This window comes from Colletotrichum orchidophilum (assembly GCF_001831195.1).
Source record: "Colletotrichum orchidophilum strain IMI 309357 chromosome Unknown Scaffold_46.1, whole genome shotgun sequence".
NCBI lineage: Eukaryota > Fungi > Ascomycota > Sordariomycetes > Glomerellales > Glomerellaceae > Colletotrichum > Colletotrichum orchidophilum.
The window spans coordinates 21,926-35,116 of NW_019173002.1; the positions used below are offsets into that span (position 1 = coordinate 21,926).

General features: G+C 53.7%; 6 protein-coding genes across 6 annotated transcripts; 2 read left to right on the forward strand and 4 right to left on the reverse strand.

Annotated features, from left to right (window-relative positions):
- Window positions 1–603: 603 nt before the first annotated feature.
- CORC01_06203 (Erv1/Alr family protein) lies at window positions 604–1,440 on the reverse strand (the record flags this gene model as incomplete). Its single annotated transcript, XM_022617845.1, has 3 exons — window positions 604–622; window positions 702–1,067; window positions 1,199–1,440. The coding sequence occupies 3 exons, from the start codon at window positions 1,438–1,440 to the stop codon at window positions 604–606; spliced, it is 627 nt and encodes a 208-aa protein (XP_022475562.1).
- A 1,007-nt stretch (window positions 1,441–2,447) lies between these two features.
- On the forward strand, window positions 2,448–3,005 carry CORC01_06204 (uncharacterized protein; the record flags this gene model as incomplete). The annotated part of the gene is made up of 1 exon (XM_022617846.1): window positions 2,448–3,005. The coding sequence occupies one exon, from the start codon at window positions 2,448–2,450 to the stop codon at window positions 3,003–3,005; it is 558 nt and encodes a 185-aa protein (XP_022475563.1).
- A 464-nt stretch (window positions 3,006–3,469) lies between these two features.
- On the reverse strand, window positions 3,470–4,739 carry CORC01_06205 (uncharacterized protein; the record flags this gene model as incomplete). The annotated part of the gene is made up of 3 exons (XM_022617847.1): window positions 3,470–4,352; window positions 4,429–4,495; window positions 4,721–4,739. The coding sequence occupies 3 exons, from the start codon at window positions 4,737–4,739 to the stop codon at window positions 3,470–3,472; spliced, it is 969 nt and encodes a 322-aa protein (XP_022475564.1).
- A 1,933-nt stretch (window positions 4,740–6,672) lies between these two features.
- Window positions 6,673–9,385, forward strand: CORC01_06206 (C2 domain-containing protein; the record flags this gene model as incomplete). Its single annotated transcript, XM_022617848.1, has 3 exons — window positions 6,673–6,819; window positions 7,130–8,421; window positions 8,476–9,385. Coding segments are annotated over 3 exons (2,349 nt in total), but the record flags the coding sequence as incomplete, so codon positions are not given.
- A 296-nt stretch (window positions 9,386–9,681) lies between these two features.
- CORC01_06207 (uncharacterized protein) lies at window positions 9,682–10,313 on the reverse strand (the record flags this gene model as incomplete). Its single annotated transcript, XM_022617849.1, has 3 exons — window positions 9,682–9,899; window positions 9,991–10,085; window positions 10,141–10,313. The coding sequence occupies 3 exons, from the start codon at window positions 10,311–10,313 to the stop codon at window positions 9,682–9,684; spliced, it is 486 nt and encodes a 161-aa protein (XP_022475566.1).
- Window positions 10,314–11,566: 1,253 nt separating this feature from the next.
- Window positions 11,567–12,133, reverse strand: CORC01_06208 (uncharacterized protein; the record flags this gene model as incomplete). The annotated part of the gene is made up of 2 exons (XM_022617850.1): window positions 11,567–11,899; window positions 11,936–12,133. 2 exons carry the CDS (start codon window positions 12,131–12,133, stop codon window positions 11,567–11,569), a joined length of 531 nt encoding a protein of 176 aa, XP_022475567.1.
- Between the last annotated feature and the right edge of the window lie 1,058 nt (window positions 12,134–13,191).

Genomic DNA, 13,191 nt, shown 5'->3' on the forward strand with positions numbered 1-13,191 from the left:
GTGTGGCTTTGGTTTGATGTGTCGTCGGCGGAAGGCTGGAGCTTGACGAAGCTCAGGCAGCTCCAGAACGCGTTGGCCTTGCCCGCCCGAGACGCCTGGATACTGTCACGTGACTGATGACATAATCTATATATCCGATCATGACCATATTGGCATCTGCGTAAATCAAGCCACTGAAACGGTTGGAATTCAATTAAGGACTATTAGGAGTTTCCGTGCCAAGGTAATGGATTCATGCATGAGCTGATACTTTTGGCTGCCGGATTGAAAGCGCAACATCATCATGTCACTAGCTCTACGACATCATTCTCTAGTAGATACAAGTAGCCCCACTTGAGGACATCAGCTTCTAAGATTGCCATAAAGCAGACACTGCATGTGAAAATTGGCGCGATCATGATCACTGTCCCATGTCGAGTCTTCTGCCCTGAATTGAAGGCGAAGCAAAATTTACCAACTGTCTAATTTCAACATGTCCATTCTGCCGGTCGTAATCCACAACGCCGGACCAGGAGAGATATCCTTCTTGGTACAGAAAATCTTGCAGATATGTTACAATGCTCATGCGCCCGGGTATTCAAAAAACGCCAATAGATCAGCACCTTAGCCTCCCTTGGTCAGACTGCACAAGAAAAAGAAAATCAGCAACTATAACCTTACGTGACGTCGCGATTCCCAGAACCGCGCGCGAGCAAACTCACCCGTCCTTCGCCAGTTCAGCACTGGGCTTATCGCCACCCTCAGCCTTCTTCTTATCCTCGTCGCCGCACCCGCAGTCGTAAAAGTCGCCAATCTTGTTACAATCAAACAGATCCTTCTTTAAGCGGGTGTTGACCTCGTTGTGGACGAAGCAGGCCCAGCCGGCGGCGCCATTGCGGCTGCTCGTCTGAGGCGGGTATTTGGCCAGCAGCTTGCGGAAGTGGGAGGCGCAGTCACCGCAGGGGTAGAGGCGGGCGAAGAGCTGGATGTACGTCTTGAGGGCGAGGCTGTCGTCAGGGGTGGGCTTCTCGGGGAAGCGCGCCATCATGGTGTGGAAGAGCTTCCACGAGGCACGGCCGAGCTCGGCTCTGCGGGCGAGAGACGCGTTAGCACAACCTTGAGGTCTATACATTGTCCGCCACCAGAGGAGACCTGGTAAGGGACCCGAGGGGACGGCCCGGGAGGTGGGCTCGCATCATGCAGAGGGCGGGAGGCTTACTTTGCCGTGGCATTCTCCAACTTGGGCGCAATGGACTCGCCGGACAGAATGCTGCTCGATATGTGGCCAAGATCGGGGATATCACCGCTCGACGATACGTTATCGTCCTTCAGGGGTACGGCGGCGGCGGGGGGCGCGGGTGTTGAGGGTTCTCTGGTGCCACTCGAGAAGAGGTAGGAGACGCTGAAGAAGGCTACGACGGCCAGGACGACCATGAGCGTGAGGTGCTGTCGCCGCGCCATGTTGGGCTATCAACTGTCGCTTCCCTCTGAGAGAACAAGTATGCGCAAGATATGCGCGGGAGGCAAGGAATATCAAAAGACAAAGTGGCGACGCTGTGTGTTGCGGAAACGTTGCGGAAAGGACTGAAGAGAAGGAAGAGCTCCAGGCGTCCCGCGAATCTTCTGAGAAAAGGAGGATGCGAAACCTCGGACGAAAACCGCGTTCTGTCAGCTTTTTTGGTTTTCTAAGCGTGCCGGGGATAGAAACCCTCCCAAAAGTCACCGACGAGGAGGGGGGAATTCGGAGAGAGACGACCGGGGGGGTTCGAGAAGGGACATTTGGTCGGCCCACGGTGCAGGGGTCGTCAGACGAGGCCTTATGGCTGCCGCCAATCCCGTCGCTGCAACTTGGGCATAGTGCCACCTGTCGCATGGCCCTTGGCGCAGTGGTGAGATCCATGGATGCCCCCAAGGGCCTAAATCCCATCTGTCTGTCTCTCGGCTCTCCCGCCCCGTCATCCCCTCTAGCTAGCTCACTTCAAATCTGCTTATCTAATACAACTTACCTCAGGGGGCATCGGCGCTGGGCCGCTGGTTCAGTCGGCCCAGCCCTGTGGGATCCCTGGCCCGTGCAGCGTGCTACCCCTTAACTTTGATTCTGGCCCACTCCAATTACCTAACGCCAGGGTGCCTGTGACCTTCCCGTCTCCGGCAATGAAATGGAACACCGAACACAGCCAGAGTCCACCAAATAAACGGGAAGGGACATGCACATTTAGTCTCAGCGGAATGCAACCACTAACCACAGCATTCGCTCCACCAGGTGTTCCCCGGATGACTCATTGTCTTTAGCCTCAGCTCTAGATATCTTATAACAAGCTCAATGGTAGCCTCACTCATCCAGATGCGAGTATATTAGCACAGCTACCTATCTGTATTTTGCTTTTCAACAGTGACCCTATGCCGCCCAGCATCTCAGCCGCGATATCTTTCAAGCAACCCCACAAAACTACAACGCCACTGCAAACATGACAAACCCCACCATCTCAATCGTCGTCGCCTCCAAAAACCCAGTCAAAGTCCAAGCAGCAAAACTCGGCTTTGAGTCGGCCCTCCCTGATGCCACCTACGATGTCCGGGGTATCAGCGTCCCCTCCGGCGTCCCGGACCAGCCGCTATCTGACGAGGAGACCCTCCGCGGGGCCCTAAACAGGGCACGCAACGCCCAGGAGGTCGAGAAGGACGCAGACTACTGGATCGGCCTCGAGGGCGGCATCGACATGCCGAGCGACCAAGATGCCCCAATCATGAACTTTGCCTGGATCGTCGTCATCAGCCGCGACGGACGGGTCGGAAAGGCGCGGACGGGCGCGTACTACCTCCCCGAGGAATCCGCTACTTACCTACGTCAGGGCATGGAATTGGGACATGCGGATGATTTGATCTTTGGTCAGACGAACAACAAACAGTCCAAGGGCTCTGTTGGCATGTTAACTGACGGTGTCATTGACCGGACCTCCTACTATCACCATGCCGTCATCCTAGCTCTCATTCCTTTTAAGAATAAGAATCTGACGTTCATCTGAATTTCTGACGCAAAGGCAATGGCGTTGATTTCCCTTCTTATATTCTCCTGACCAGCTTGATTCATCTCTTTTGACTTACCTCCCTTGATCTCAGGGTGGATGAGATGCGCTGAAAAGACGAACTCACATAAGTATCCCCAGATTACATGTCACCGATGATCCACAAGAGATAAAGAGAAGGATCAGACGAATCTATTCCGTCAAAAGTCTTGCCTCCATTGATATGTCAGGGTACTTGTTCTTCTCTGATTCCGTCGGCCTATTTTGTTCATCCCTTGCCGAAAAAGGATCAACTCTGCGGATCTTCGATTACCCTTTCCTCCTTAATTCACTCCGGAACTCCTGTTTGTCTTTAATATGAGGGTATCTCTCCTGGTTCAGACGTTTCCATCCTGAGTTGTTAACGGCCTCCCATCTCGACTCCCCCACGAGCGTCCCATGCTGGCATATCAGACTCATCCGACTCAAGGGCAATCGATCAAAGCTTGCTCTCGTCCCTTGACTATGTGACAGCCTCTGGGTAGGTAGTACTGTCCATAGTGTTCGAACCGAAGGTGCCATCTGGCCTCATCGACGCGCGAAAAAGCCTTGCGGCATCTGTTGCATCTGACGCGAATTTTCTCCTTCCCGTCGATCACCACCGTTTCCCGGCGGCAGGGGTCTTCGGCGGGGACTAAGGCCAGGCCAGGAACGCCAGGGGTCGGATCGGGACTTCCATCGTTATACTGGACGCCGGGGATGGTTGCGTTGTGAGATTGCTTGGTGGACCTGGCCTGAGACACCTGAACACTGGCGGCGATTTGAGGGATCGCAGGCGCAGCCGGGCCCGAAGAGATGACCTCACTAGTGTTCTCCTCATCCTCCTCCTCTCCCTGCTGCTGCTGCTGCTGCTCTTTCGCCTCCGCCACATTCTCATGTGGGTATTGCTCGAGCTCCTGTCCGTTGTAGAGCTCTTGTTCCACGCCCTGATCAACGAATCCAAGAGGATCGCCGTACTCGGGAGAAGGGTCGAGGGCCGGGTCGACACCAAAGTCCACAAGAATTTGGCCAGCACCAGTCAACTGTTGCATGGAGCCGGAGTCGACTGACTGCATGTCCGTATAGCCGTCCTGCAGGTATTCGATGATCTGGGGCTCGGGTTCGATGTCATATTGGTCACCGCCCTCGGTAGCATTGGGCTCGCTCTGGTGGATACCGGGTTCCTCTTGAGCGTTACGAGTCGTTTGGATGGCAAAAGCACCCTGTCTCTGGTGAATGGGTCTGGGGTACTCGTTGTCGGTTCGACGCCAGGGTTCCGAGTCATTGACCGTGAGCCCCAGATAGCCTTCAGGGTAGGCTTGGTCAGCCCTGTACGTGCCGGGTTAGAAGAGGAAAACAGGAAGAAAAAGACATGGTAAATAGGAAGGCTCAGGGGAATACTTACGGCACGTACTGAACGGTGCCGGCCATTCGAGTGCTCTCATCCCAGTAGAGCTTGCGCTGGTGCTCGTCTATCATACATGGTCAGCAACTTTCATGCACTCGAGAATATCAGTAGGCTTGTGCCTTGTGTTTGGTTGGGCTGGAAGACTGGCGTTCTGCAGTAAAGCTGTGAGGAAGGGGATCGGGAGCTGGGGCTTGACCGAGGCCCCGGAGGTGAGCCAAGGCTCTTGGTCAGAATCCCTGGGGAGCCCGAAACATCTCGAGGCCGGTGGAAAATACCATCGCAAACTTACCGTCATAGTAGGGATCCATCTTTTGTCTCTCTTGTCCTTGATGTTGTCGCTATGGCGGAAGACGGACAAAGAAGCGCTTTCTGGTATGGACCTCTTGATGAGGATATGGGAAGGTTTGTTGAAAAGTTGGAAAGATGAAGAGATTTTCAATTCCTCTCAAATACGTGAAAGGCATCGTGGGCTGGTGTCCCCGGCGAGGGCTGAACAGGCAGAATGACCTTGACGTAGGCGGAAGCTTCAAAGGTAGTACTCAGGCAGCGATTAGGGGAAAGGACGGGACGGGATCTAGGCATTCATTCACATTTATGAGAGCATATACATTCACCTCTTTTTGGGTTGGAACCCAAACAGAGCTGAGGTGAAGGCGGATGGAATGTAGGAGAGGTAGTCTGTCGTACCTCAGGTTTACGCCGGGGCTAGTAAGGGATGGTCTTCCATAGAGACGCAAGCAAAAGAACAATGCCTCATGTTTGATTTGATGAAATCAATAATACTAGGAAATCTAGACAGACTTCTATAGATCTGGAGTTCTTATGCGCAAGTCCATTTGAAAAATCCATCCCATCAATGGGACTTGTATTGGTCGCACATAAAATCAATGTTCTAGAGGTCCAATGTATATTCGACATGTCGATAGATGGCACTCCGCAATCAATACACAGAGAACAAAAACGGCAGTAGTTCGTTCAACGATGGACGACAGAAGTCTCTCCTAGGTGAGATGGGTAGTCGTCGTCAACTTGGACTCGGAGCGGAGCGGGGTGGCATTGCCGGGTTTTAGTGGAGTAGCGCGGAGACAATCGGAGCGGAGGGTCGTATCTTGATGTTAAGGTTCCCAATGCGCAGATCATATCAGCTAATCAAGTGGCCCTAATCTTGGCAGGGCTCAGAAAAAACGGGCGGCCGGCAAGCTGGTGAGACCGAGACCTTGTTCACGCTTGTTTACGCTATCTTGGGGATTGGCAGCGCAGCCATCATTCCCCCACAGAAGATCTGCGCATAGGCTTGAATTCTTACGTATTTGCCGTAACTCGTAAGGTGCACGGCAAGGGAAATGAAAGAGGTGGTGTAATGGAGAAGGAAAAGTTGGAAAAGGCTCGTGATGGTGAAACGCTGCGCTGCTGGCGGTAGCATCCCGGCCATGGGCTGGCGGAGAGTGGAAACATTGGAAGCCAAACAGGGAACCACTGGCAGCTTACCACCACTGTTAAGCAAGTCTGGCCGGATTGGGGGCGCGACATTGGCTGGGCTGGGCAGCGTGACCCCGGCTTCGGCATCTTCTAGCCGCACCTCGATGCCAAATCTTGACGGGCCATGACGTCAGGGGGGAGGCGTCAGTTGCATGTTGCTTGCGACGCCTTGTTGATCCTGTCCTGTGTCTGTCTCTATGTATGGGTTCCGTATCTTCCTCTTGCTGAGTGGGTGGGTGTGGTGGGATGTTTTTCGTTCTATCTTGTGCGCTTGTAAACGGCTGTATCTCTCGGTCTCTCTCTCTCTTTTTCTCTCTCTGTGTGTGTCTGTCTTCTCCAGGGTGGCAGGGTCCCTTGCTTTCCAACCGAGTCCTAGTCTCTAGCGTACATTAGTACCCAGTCCGTAAGGTAAGGTAATTCTTAGCATTGCGTCTAACCCAAAGTGTGCAATTTGATGGTTTTGACTGCGGCCTGTGATTTCCCTCGGACCCCGTCTCTGTTACCCCCCCAGCCCCTCGCATCGTCTGTATGTCCTCCATCTGGTTACCTCCCATTCCAGAGCTTCTTCTCTCTCTTTTCCCTCCAAACAACTCTCCATCTAGCCGTACCTCTCCGTCTGTGTTGCTGAGCTTTACCCTCTGCCTGCTCACTATATACCCATCATTGCTTCAATCGGAACAGAGCTAAGCGCCGTCCATTCCTCGTCCAGCAAGCGATTCACTGCGTCAACCAGCGCGCTTTCAACCAACAAACCGATCCTCCCGCCCGCCGCCAAAGCTTCTTTTTTCCTTTGCAGGCGGACAACACGGACCCCATGCCAAGCTTCCTGTGATCCACCAACAGACATTATTGGACACAGCTCCCAAAACTCAGTCCCGGTTCAGCTCAGCTCAGCCCAGCAGTGAGTCAGTGAGTGCTCGAGCAGCTTGCACTCACACTGAGAGCAGCGGTGCCCCTCCACGAGTGATCGACACTGTTGGATCTTGGCAACGGCCACCACGGCGCTGCAGGGTTTTTTCCTTAACGGATCTCCCGCTATTCTTCTCGCTCCATCTGCGCCCTACAGAGATACACGAGACATCTCTCTCGCCAATCCAGCCAACGCTTGCCGGGGTTCCTTACGCCTCCTCCGGCCTCCCGACGCGCCCCTCCAAGCTCTCTCCAGGCGACTTCTACCACGTCCGCTGTCGCCTTCGCTATCGCAGACATTCTTCCGTAGTATCATTCGAAGTATTTCTTATTCCGGTCGCACACTACTGTTATCCTAAGCATGTCGACCGCCGACGAACAAAGGCTCAACGGGCATCCACATGCCCCTGCCGACCCGTCCAACGCCCCCGCAGCTTCCACCGCGACGGCCGCAACGTCGGAGGCGCCTCCGACCGACCTCGGCGCTGCGCAACCCGCGACATCTTCTGAACCGATTGAGAACGTCAATGGTCACACGGCTAATGGCACCGCAGCTGATGGTCCCTCGACAAACGGACAACCGCCCAATGGCGCAAGCCATGTGCCGCCCCCCAATGGACATGCCAACGATGCGCCGGATCTGAACGGGCACTCGTCGCCCAACGGCACCGCCGCCGCCGACGATCAAATCAATGATGGCACTGCACCATCAACAAACGGTGGGCCGTCAACCAAGGGGGATGAGCCCGAGCATGGAGAGGGAGCCCTCGAGAACAAGATTGAGGGCGTACAGAACCCGGAAGCTAACGGTCACAAGCCGCCTGACGAGAAGTCCCATCACCACTCTAGTGATCTCAAGGGACTCTACTCCGAAGGGAAAGAAAAAGTCAAGGACAAGACCAAGCCTTCCGGAGGCTTCGACCCGACGCCTCTACCCGATGCGCCTCCGGGCTACACCGTGAGGTTCATCTTCCACAAGGCGACCAACCTCCCCGCGGCGGACATTGGCACCCAGTCGTCCGACCCTTTCATCCATGTCACCCTTCGAGCGGCGGTACCAAAACGCCACAAGGAAGACCCTGATCTCACCCTCCGCACCCAGACCATCAGGAAGACGACGGAGCCCGTATGGGATGCCGAGTGGGTGGTGGCTAACGTCCCCGCCGACGGCTTCATCCTCAAATGCCGGCTCTACGATGAGGACTGGCCCGATCACGACGATCGCCTCGGTAACGTCACCGTCAGGGTGCCGCACATTGGTCCGGACTGGAAGGGCTACCCGCGCCCGGGCCAGGAGTTCACCGCCAAGAAGCGCATGGGCAGCAAGCGAGCCTACTTTGTCAAGGCAATCACCAGCCATTTTGATCCGCGAGCCGATATGTCGCCAAGGGTATGGATTAGTATGGAGCTCTTGGGACAATCCGACCCGCCGCATGCGCAGATGTGCACCATCGGGCCTACCACGTATTTCAAGCACTTTAGTCCGATGATTGGACGTCTCACCGGTATCAAGGTGAATAAGGATGAGGAAAACGACGCCCGGGCCGACTTGTTTGATGAGTCCGAAAATAAGGAGAAGGACAACAAAACTCAGAAATACGAGTAGGTTCACCAACAGTGTCACACACCAAGCACACTTATTAACGGTCATATTAGCTTCCAATCCAACGAGATGCAGCTCTCCGGGCCCGTCCCTCCCGAGTTGTACCACCGATACGTCGAGTTCCGACCCATGATTGGATTAATGTTCGCCAAGAGCGGCCTGAGGGGCAGGATTCTCAACAAGGCACTGCACAAGCAGCACAGCAGGGTATACAACTTTGACAGCTCGACCGAGTACGGTGTCTTCAAGGCCCGCTCGGAGGAGGCCGCTCTCCAATTCCTCAAGCTGGTGCACTTTGACCAGGGCGGCCGCATCTTCACCTATGTCCTGACGCTGGACGGCATGTTCCGCTTCACCGAGACCGGAAAGGAGTTCAGCATCGACATGCTGAGCAAGCACACCATGCACAGCGACGTCGAGACCTACATCGCCTGCTCGGGCGAGTTCTTTATCCGGCGGCTCGAGAATCCGGACGCGTCAGAGGAACCGGATCCTCCAGAGAGGACGCACCCGACGGAAGAGCTGCCCAACGGCCCGCCCAACGACCACCCGCCGCACAACCCGTCCTACTATCAGCTCTACATCGACAACGATTCGGGCACCTATCGGCCGGACAAGTCGATCCTGCCCAAGCTCAAAGAGTTCCTCGAGGCTAACTTCCCCGGGCTCGGCATCGTCGTGATGCACTGCGAGGACGAGAAGCTGCAGAAGCTTAAGAAGGAGCAGGTGGAGGCCAAGAAGAAGGAGGGCAAGATGATCAACATGGTGGCGCGGAGCCCCAGCTCGAGCTCCCTGAGCTCCAACGAGAGCGCACTCGAGCACATGGACGAAGCTGGGTACGACGGCCCGCCCGTAAAGAGCACGACGCAGAAGGCGTTGGATGCGTTGGAGGACCCGAGCAGTCTGAAGGAGATGTTGAAGCCGGGGCACCACGGTGGGGGCGAGAGTTCGACGGCGCATTAGTAATCTGGATGGTGGTGGTGGTGGTAATTTGGATTTTCCGACGTAATGTCTTTGATACCTTTGTGTTTGGATTTGCCGTATCGGTATGGCGGTGTGTTACTTGGATATTCCCCGTCTTTGGACATCACTTTACTTGGATTAGAGGCTGGATAGTCTGTAAGATCGACTTTAATTCCCTGCAAGATTGTATCATGCTATCGAAAGTCTCAGACTACGATTGACCGGATGAACTCTGCAATACTGCAACATCTTGTAAACAAGAAACATTGTTTCCCAAGAGTGAAAGCCACCAGATTCTAGACCCTGTGTTCTCTACGACCCCAAGGCCATCCCGGGTTGGGATTGGGACGGGGAAAGTCAGACGCCATATTGGTCTCCGTTTGGCGATCACCAAAGTAAGTGTTGGCGGGAAACTTAGTCTGGCTGACGCAGTTGGGGTTACACTTGTCAAGCGGCCCGGACTTGCCGCGGGTAAGGTCGAGGACGTACGTGTCGTCCTTGCAGTCGGGGAGGACTATAACGCCGTGGGCCGGGTGTCAGGGAGTGGTTATTATTGGTGGGGGAGGGAAAGCCGGCAGATATTGGATTTGAGAAGTCTTACGTACCTTTGAGGTCGTTGAAGGGGATGGTGTTGAGATAGCAGTCTTTGAATTGGGTTGAGTAGGCGGTGTAGAGGCCGTTGTAGTTCCAGTACCAGTTCCTTGTTTTCTCGTTACTTCTCTGGGAGAATGAATGGCATGGGAGGTGACGTCTACTTATTGGTGTTGTCGGCGGCGCAGCCCATCATGATGAGGGCGCCCGCGGGACCGGTCTTGACGAGCTCGGACTTGGTGTCCGGGCAGCAGTAGGTCTTGACCTCGGCCGTAGCGGTACAATTGAGGGAGGCGAGGGCACCCGAGACGGCGGCTGCGATGATGATGGATTTCATGGTTTCTGTCTTTGAATGTTTGGTTTAGTGGGTGAATGGCTGATTGATGACTTGAGGTGAGGTTTGTGTAAGGGACGGGTTTCAATGTCGTCCTGCTTATACTATATACCCGAGAGACTTGAGGCGTAACCGTCAGTTCTATGAACTCAACTACCACCTGCAACTAAAGTTGATGAAAAAACGAGCACATGTTTGATAGTCCTATCAGCAACTACCGAGTTTGCGGGGATTTAGCCTATTGCCTATTCTATCCATGATCTTCCAAAGGTGTATCTATCTGTCTTGGTAGATGTGGAGATGACCACGAACGGAAATTTGCCGAAATGCCAAACACCAAGTTGGGGAAATTTTCAAATGGGCGGGTGCCAAGATGGGCCCGTCTAGGACCAACCGGATGTTCACTTGCAGAGATTTGCCGGGTCTTCATATATATAGAAAGTGCCAAAGCTACGTTGAGGTAACCTCACACGTCGAGATTCGGTTACAGACCTTTTGTCAGCGATGATTGGAGTCTAAGATCAATGACTTGCGTGAGTTGTCATAGTCTCACACCGACATGGAGGACATGTTTTGTCGGATGAAGTCATTCCTGGATTCGGCGGAATTGGCCAAGGAGCTCCGAGTCACTCTTCATCATTTTTATAGAATTCAACCGGCTTGGTTGTGTTGCAGTGTGAGCACGCTCGTCACTCAAATATAACTAATGGGCAGTGACGGAATATGCATCATGGGAGGGGTAAAGGCTAACATTTGAGAAGTGACGATGGTTACGCCGAGTCACGTTTTGCCTGAAGTGCATATCCCAAGAGTCCTCTAGACCCCCTTCCAAGCTGGAAACTGACAAATCAAATAGGTCATTCCACCTCACTACAACGATGGTCTGCATCGTTGCTAGCATGGAACGATGACTGATTTAGAGACGCTTCGGATTCGGCCAAGCGGATATCATCTGTGCTTTTCTGGAGCCATGTGGAAGACATGACTTGAACAGACATCTTCGAACAAGTTCTCTGTAGGAGGTTCCATCACAAAGACAAAACCGCTTGCAGACGGCGGGGGGAGTATGGTTCGGTCTATGGGTCTCTGGTTCTTGGCAAGACGGTGAACTCTGCGATAATGAAGCCGACATAAGCACTTGAAATAATGCCACCCACCAAGGATTGAGTACGACCACTCAACCATAGTACTAACCCAAATAACAGCCAAGTCGGCAACCAAAACGCTCCCGGCACTCCCCAGGGTCCCTTCCGCGCTCACCAGGACGATACCCAAGCGGACCGCGCGCAAAAAGACGTTGCTGCCAACCGTGTTGGCGACGAGGATGCCGCCGTGCCCGCCACGGCGGCTGAGCACGGCGATGAACTTTTCTGGCAATATTGTGCCGATGGAGAGAAATCCGAAGAGGATTTCGGAGGCGACGAGGACATCGGCGATTTGGGTTGCTGCATGGAGAGGATGTAACCTGACAGGCAGATGGCGAGGAAGCCGGCAAAGAGGTAGGCGATGTGGTACGTCAACCCGAGGCGGCGGCGGCGCAAAAATCGTTCCGAGGGACGGAGCACAGGCTGTTTCTCTCCGGCGTTTATCTCTGGGCCAGGCTGCGATGTAATAGCGCAGCTGGTCTCTCGCCAAGTAGTGGACGAAGAATCAGAAGAGTCCGAGTCTTCTGAGTCGCTGGAGCTATCGCTGTCTGACGCCTCCGGAGGAACCAGCGTTCCTCGGCTAATTGCCCAGACTATCGAGAGTAGATAGGCTCCAAATGCGACAATATTGCCCAGAGCGAGCGAGGCGCGGCCTTGCGCCAGCGCACTGGTGATCATGGTGGCGAGGTAGAGATGTTTGTCAACCGAGATTATTCTTAGGACACATGTCGTGGTTGAGAGTATGTAGAGATACCAGGGGCTCACCTCTTCAAACTCGGCACCGGCTGCGATTAGGGCGATGGGAGTGTCCTGGATGCGGTGCGCCAGGCGACGATGGCTGCGTGGTCCACAAACTTGTCGGCCCCGGCCTAGAGGAGGAAGAGAGTGCTAATGAAAACGGCGGCTTGATGGATCATCACGTTGCCATTGGTCGTTTTGACAATTTGAGGGATGATAGGAAGCGAATGCATCGAATTTAATGCCCGTGTGCTTTCAAACGGGTGGTGAAGTAATGCAATAGAGAAATCACACGTCTACCCGAAGATGGGATGACAGGAGTGACTGGCTCGCTGGAAATGCAGCGTCATTATTTCCCGGAACACGTGTCAGATCCGATCGTACTTATTCACTTACTCTCAATAAACAGGAAGATTGATCTTACTACTGAGCAGCTACGAACCTAAATTCAACTGTAGGAAACATCGAGTTTGATAATCTCCTCATATAACATCCAACCATAGCGGCTCGGAGATTGTGACTGGAGGCTGCAATGAAGCGTGAACCAGACAGACTATGAGACGGAAGAACATCTAAATTTCTCGATGGAAACGCTTTTCTTGATGCCTCTGGAGAGTCGATGATTTTCTTACACTGACTCAATCTTGTATCAGCAAACGAGTTGGTGTAGCCTTCTATCATACAGCTCATGCTTGGTCTCAACTATCGGGCGTTACGTCCAGAAATAAAATCAACTAAAAACATCCTTGTGAAGTCAATCGCCTCCCGTCTGAGATCGGCAAGATAACGGGTCTTGGCGTTCGAAGTTCCATGTGCTATGGGGATCTAAAACGAGAGGTCGGGCCATCCCGCGTCTCATGCGCAGGGCGGAAACTAAAGGAGAACAGAGACAGCTGCTGGCAATATATTAGCCTTTGACCTAACCGACACATGGTGTTGACCATTTAGAGACAGCGCATCTCAAGCAAGGAAATCAAAACACACTTCGTCGAATCAGT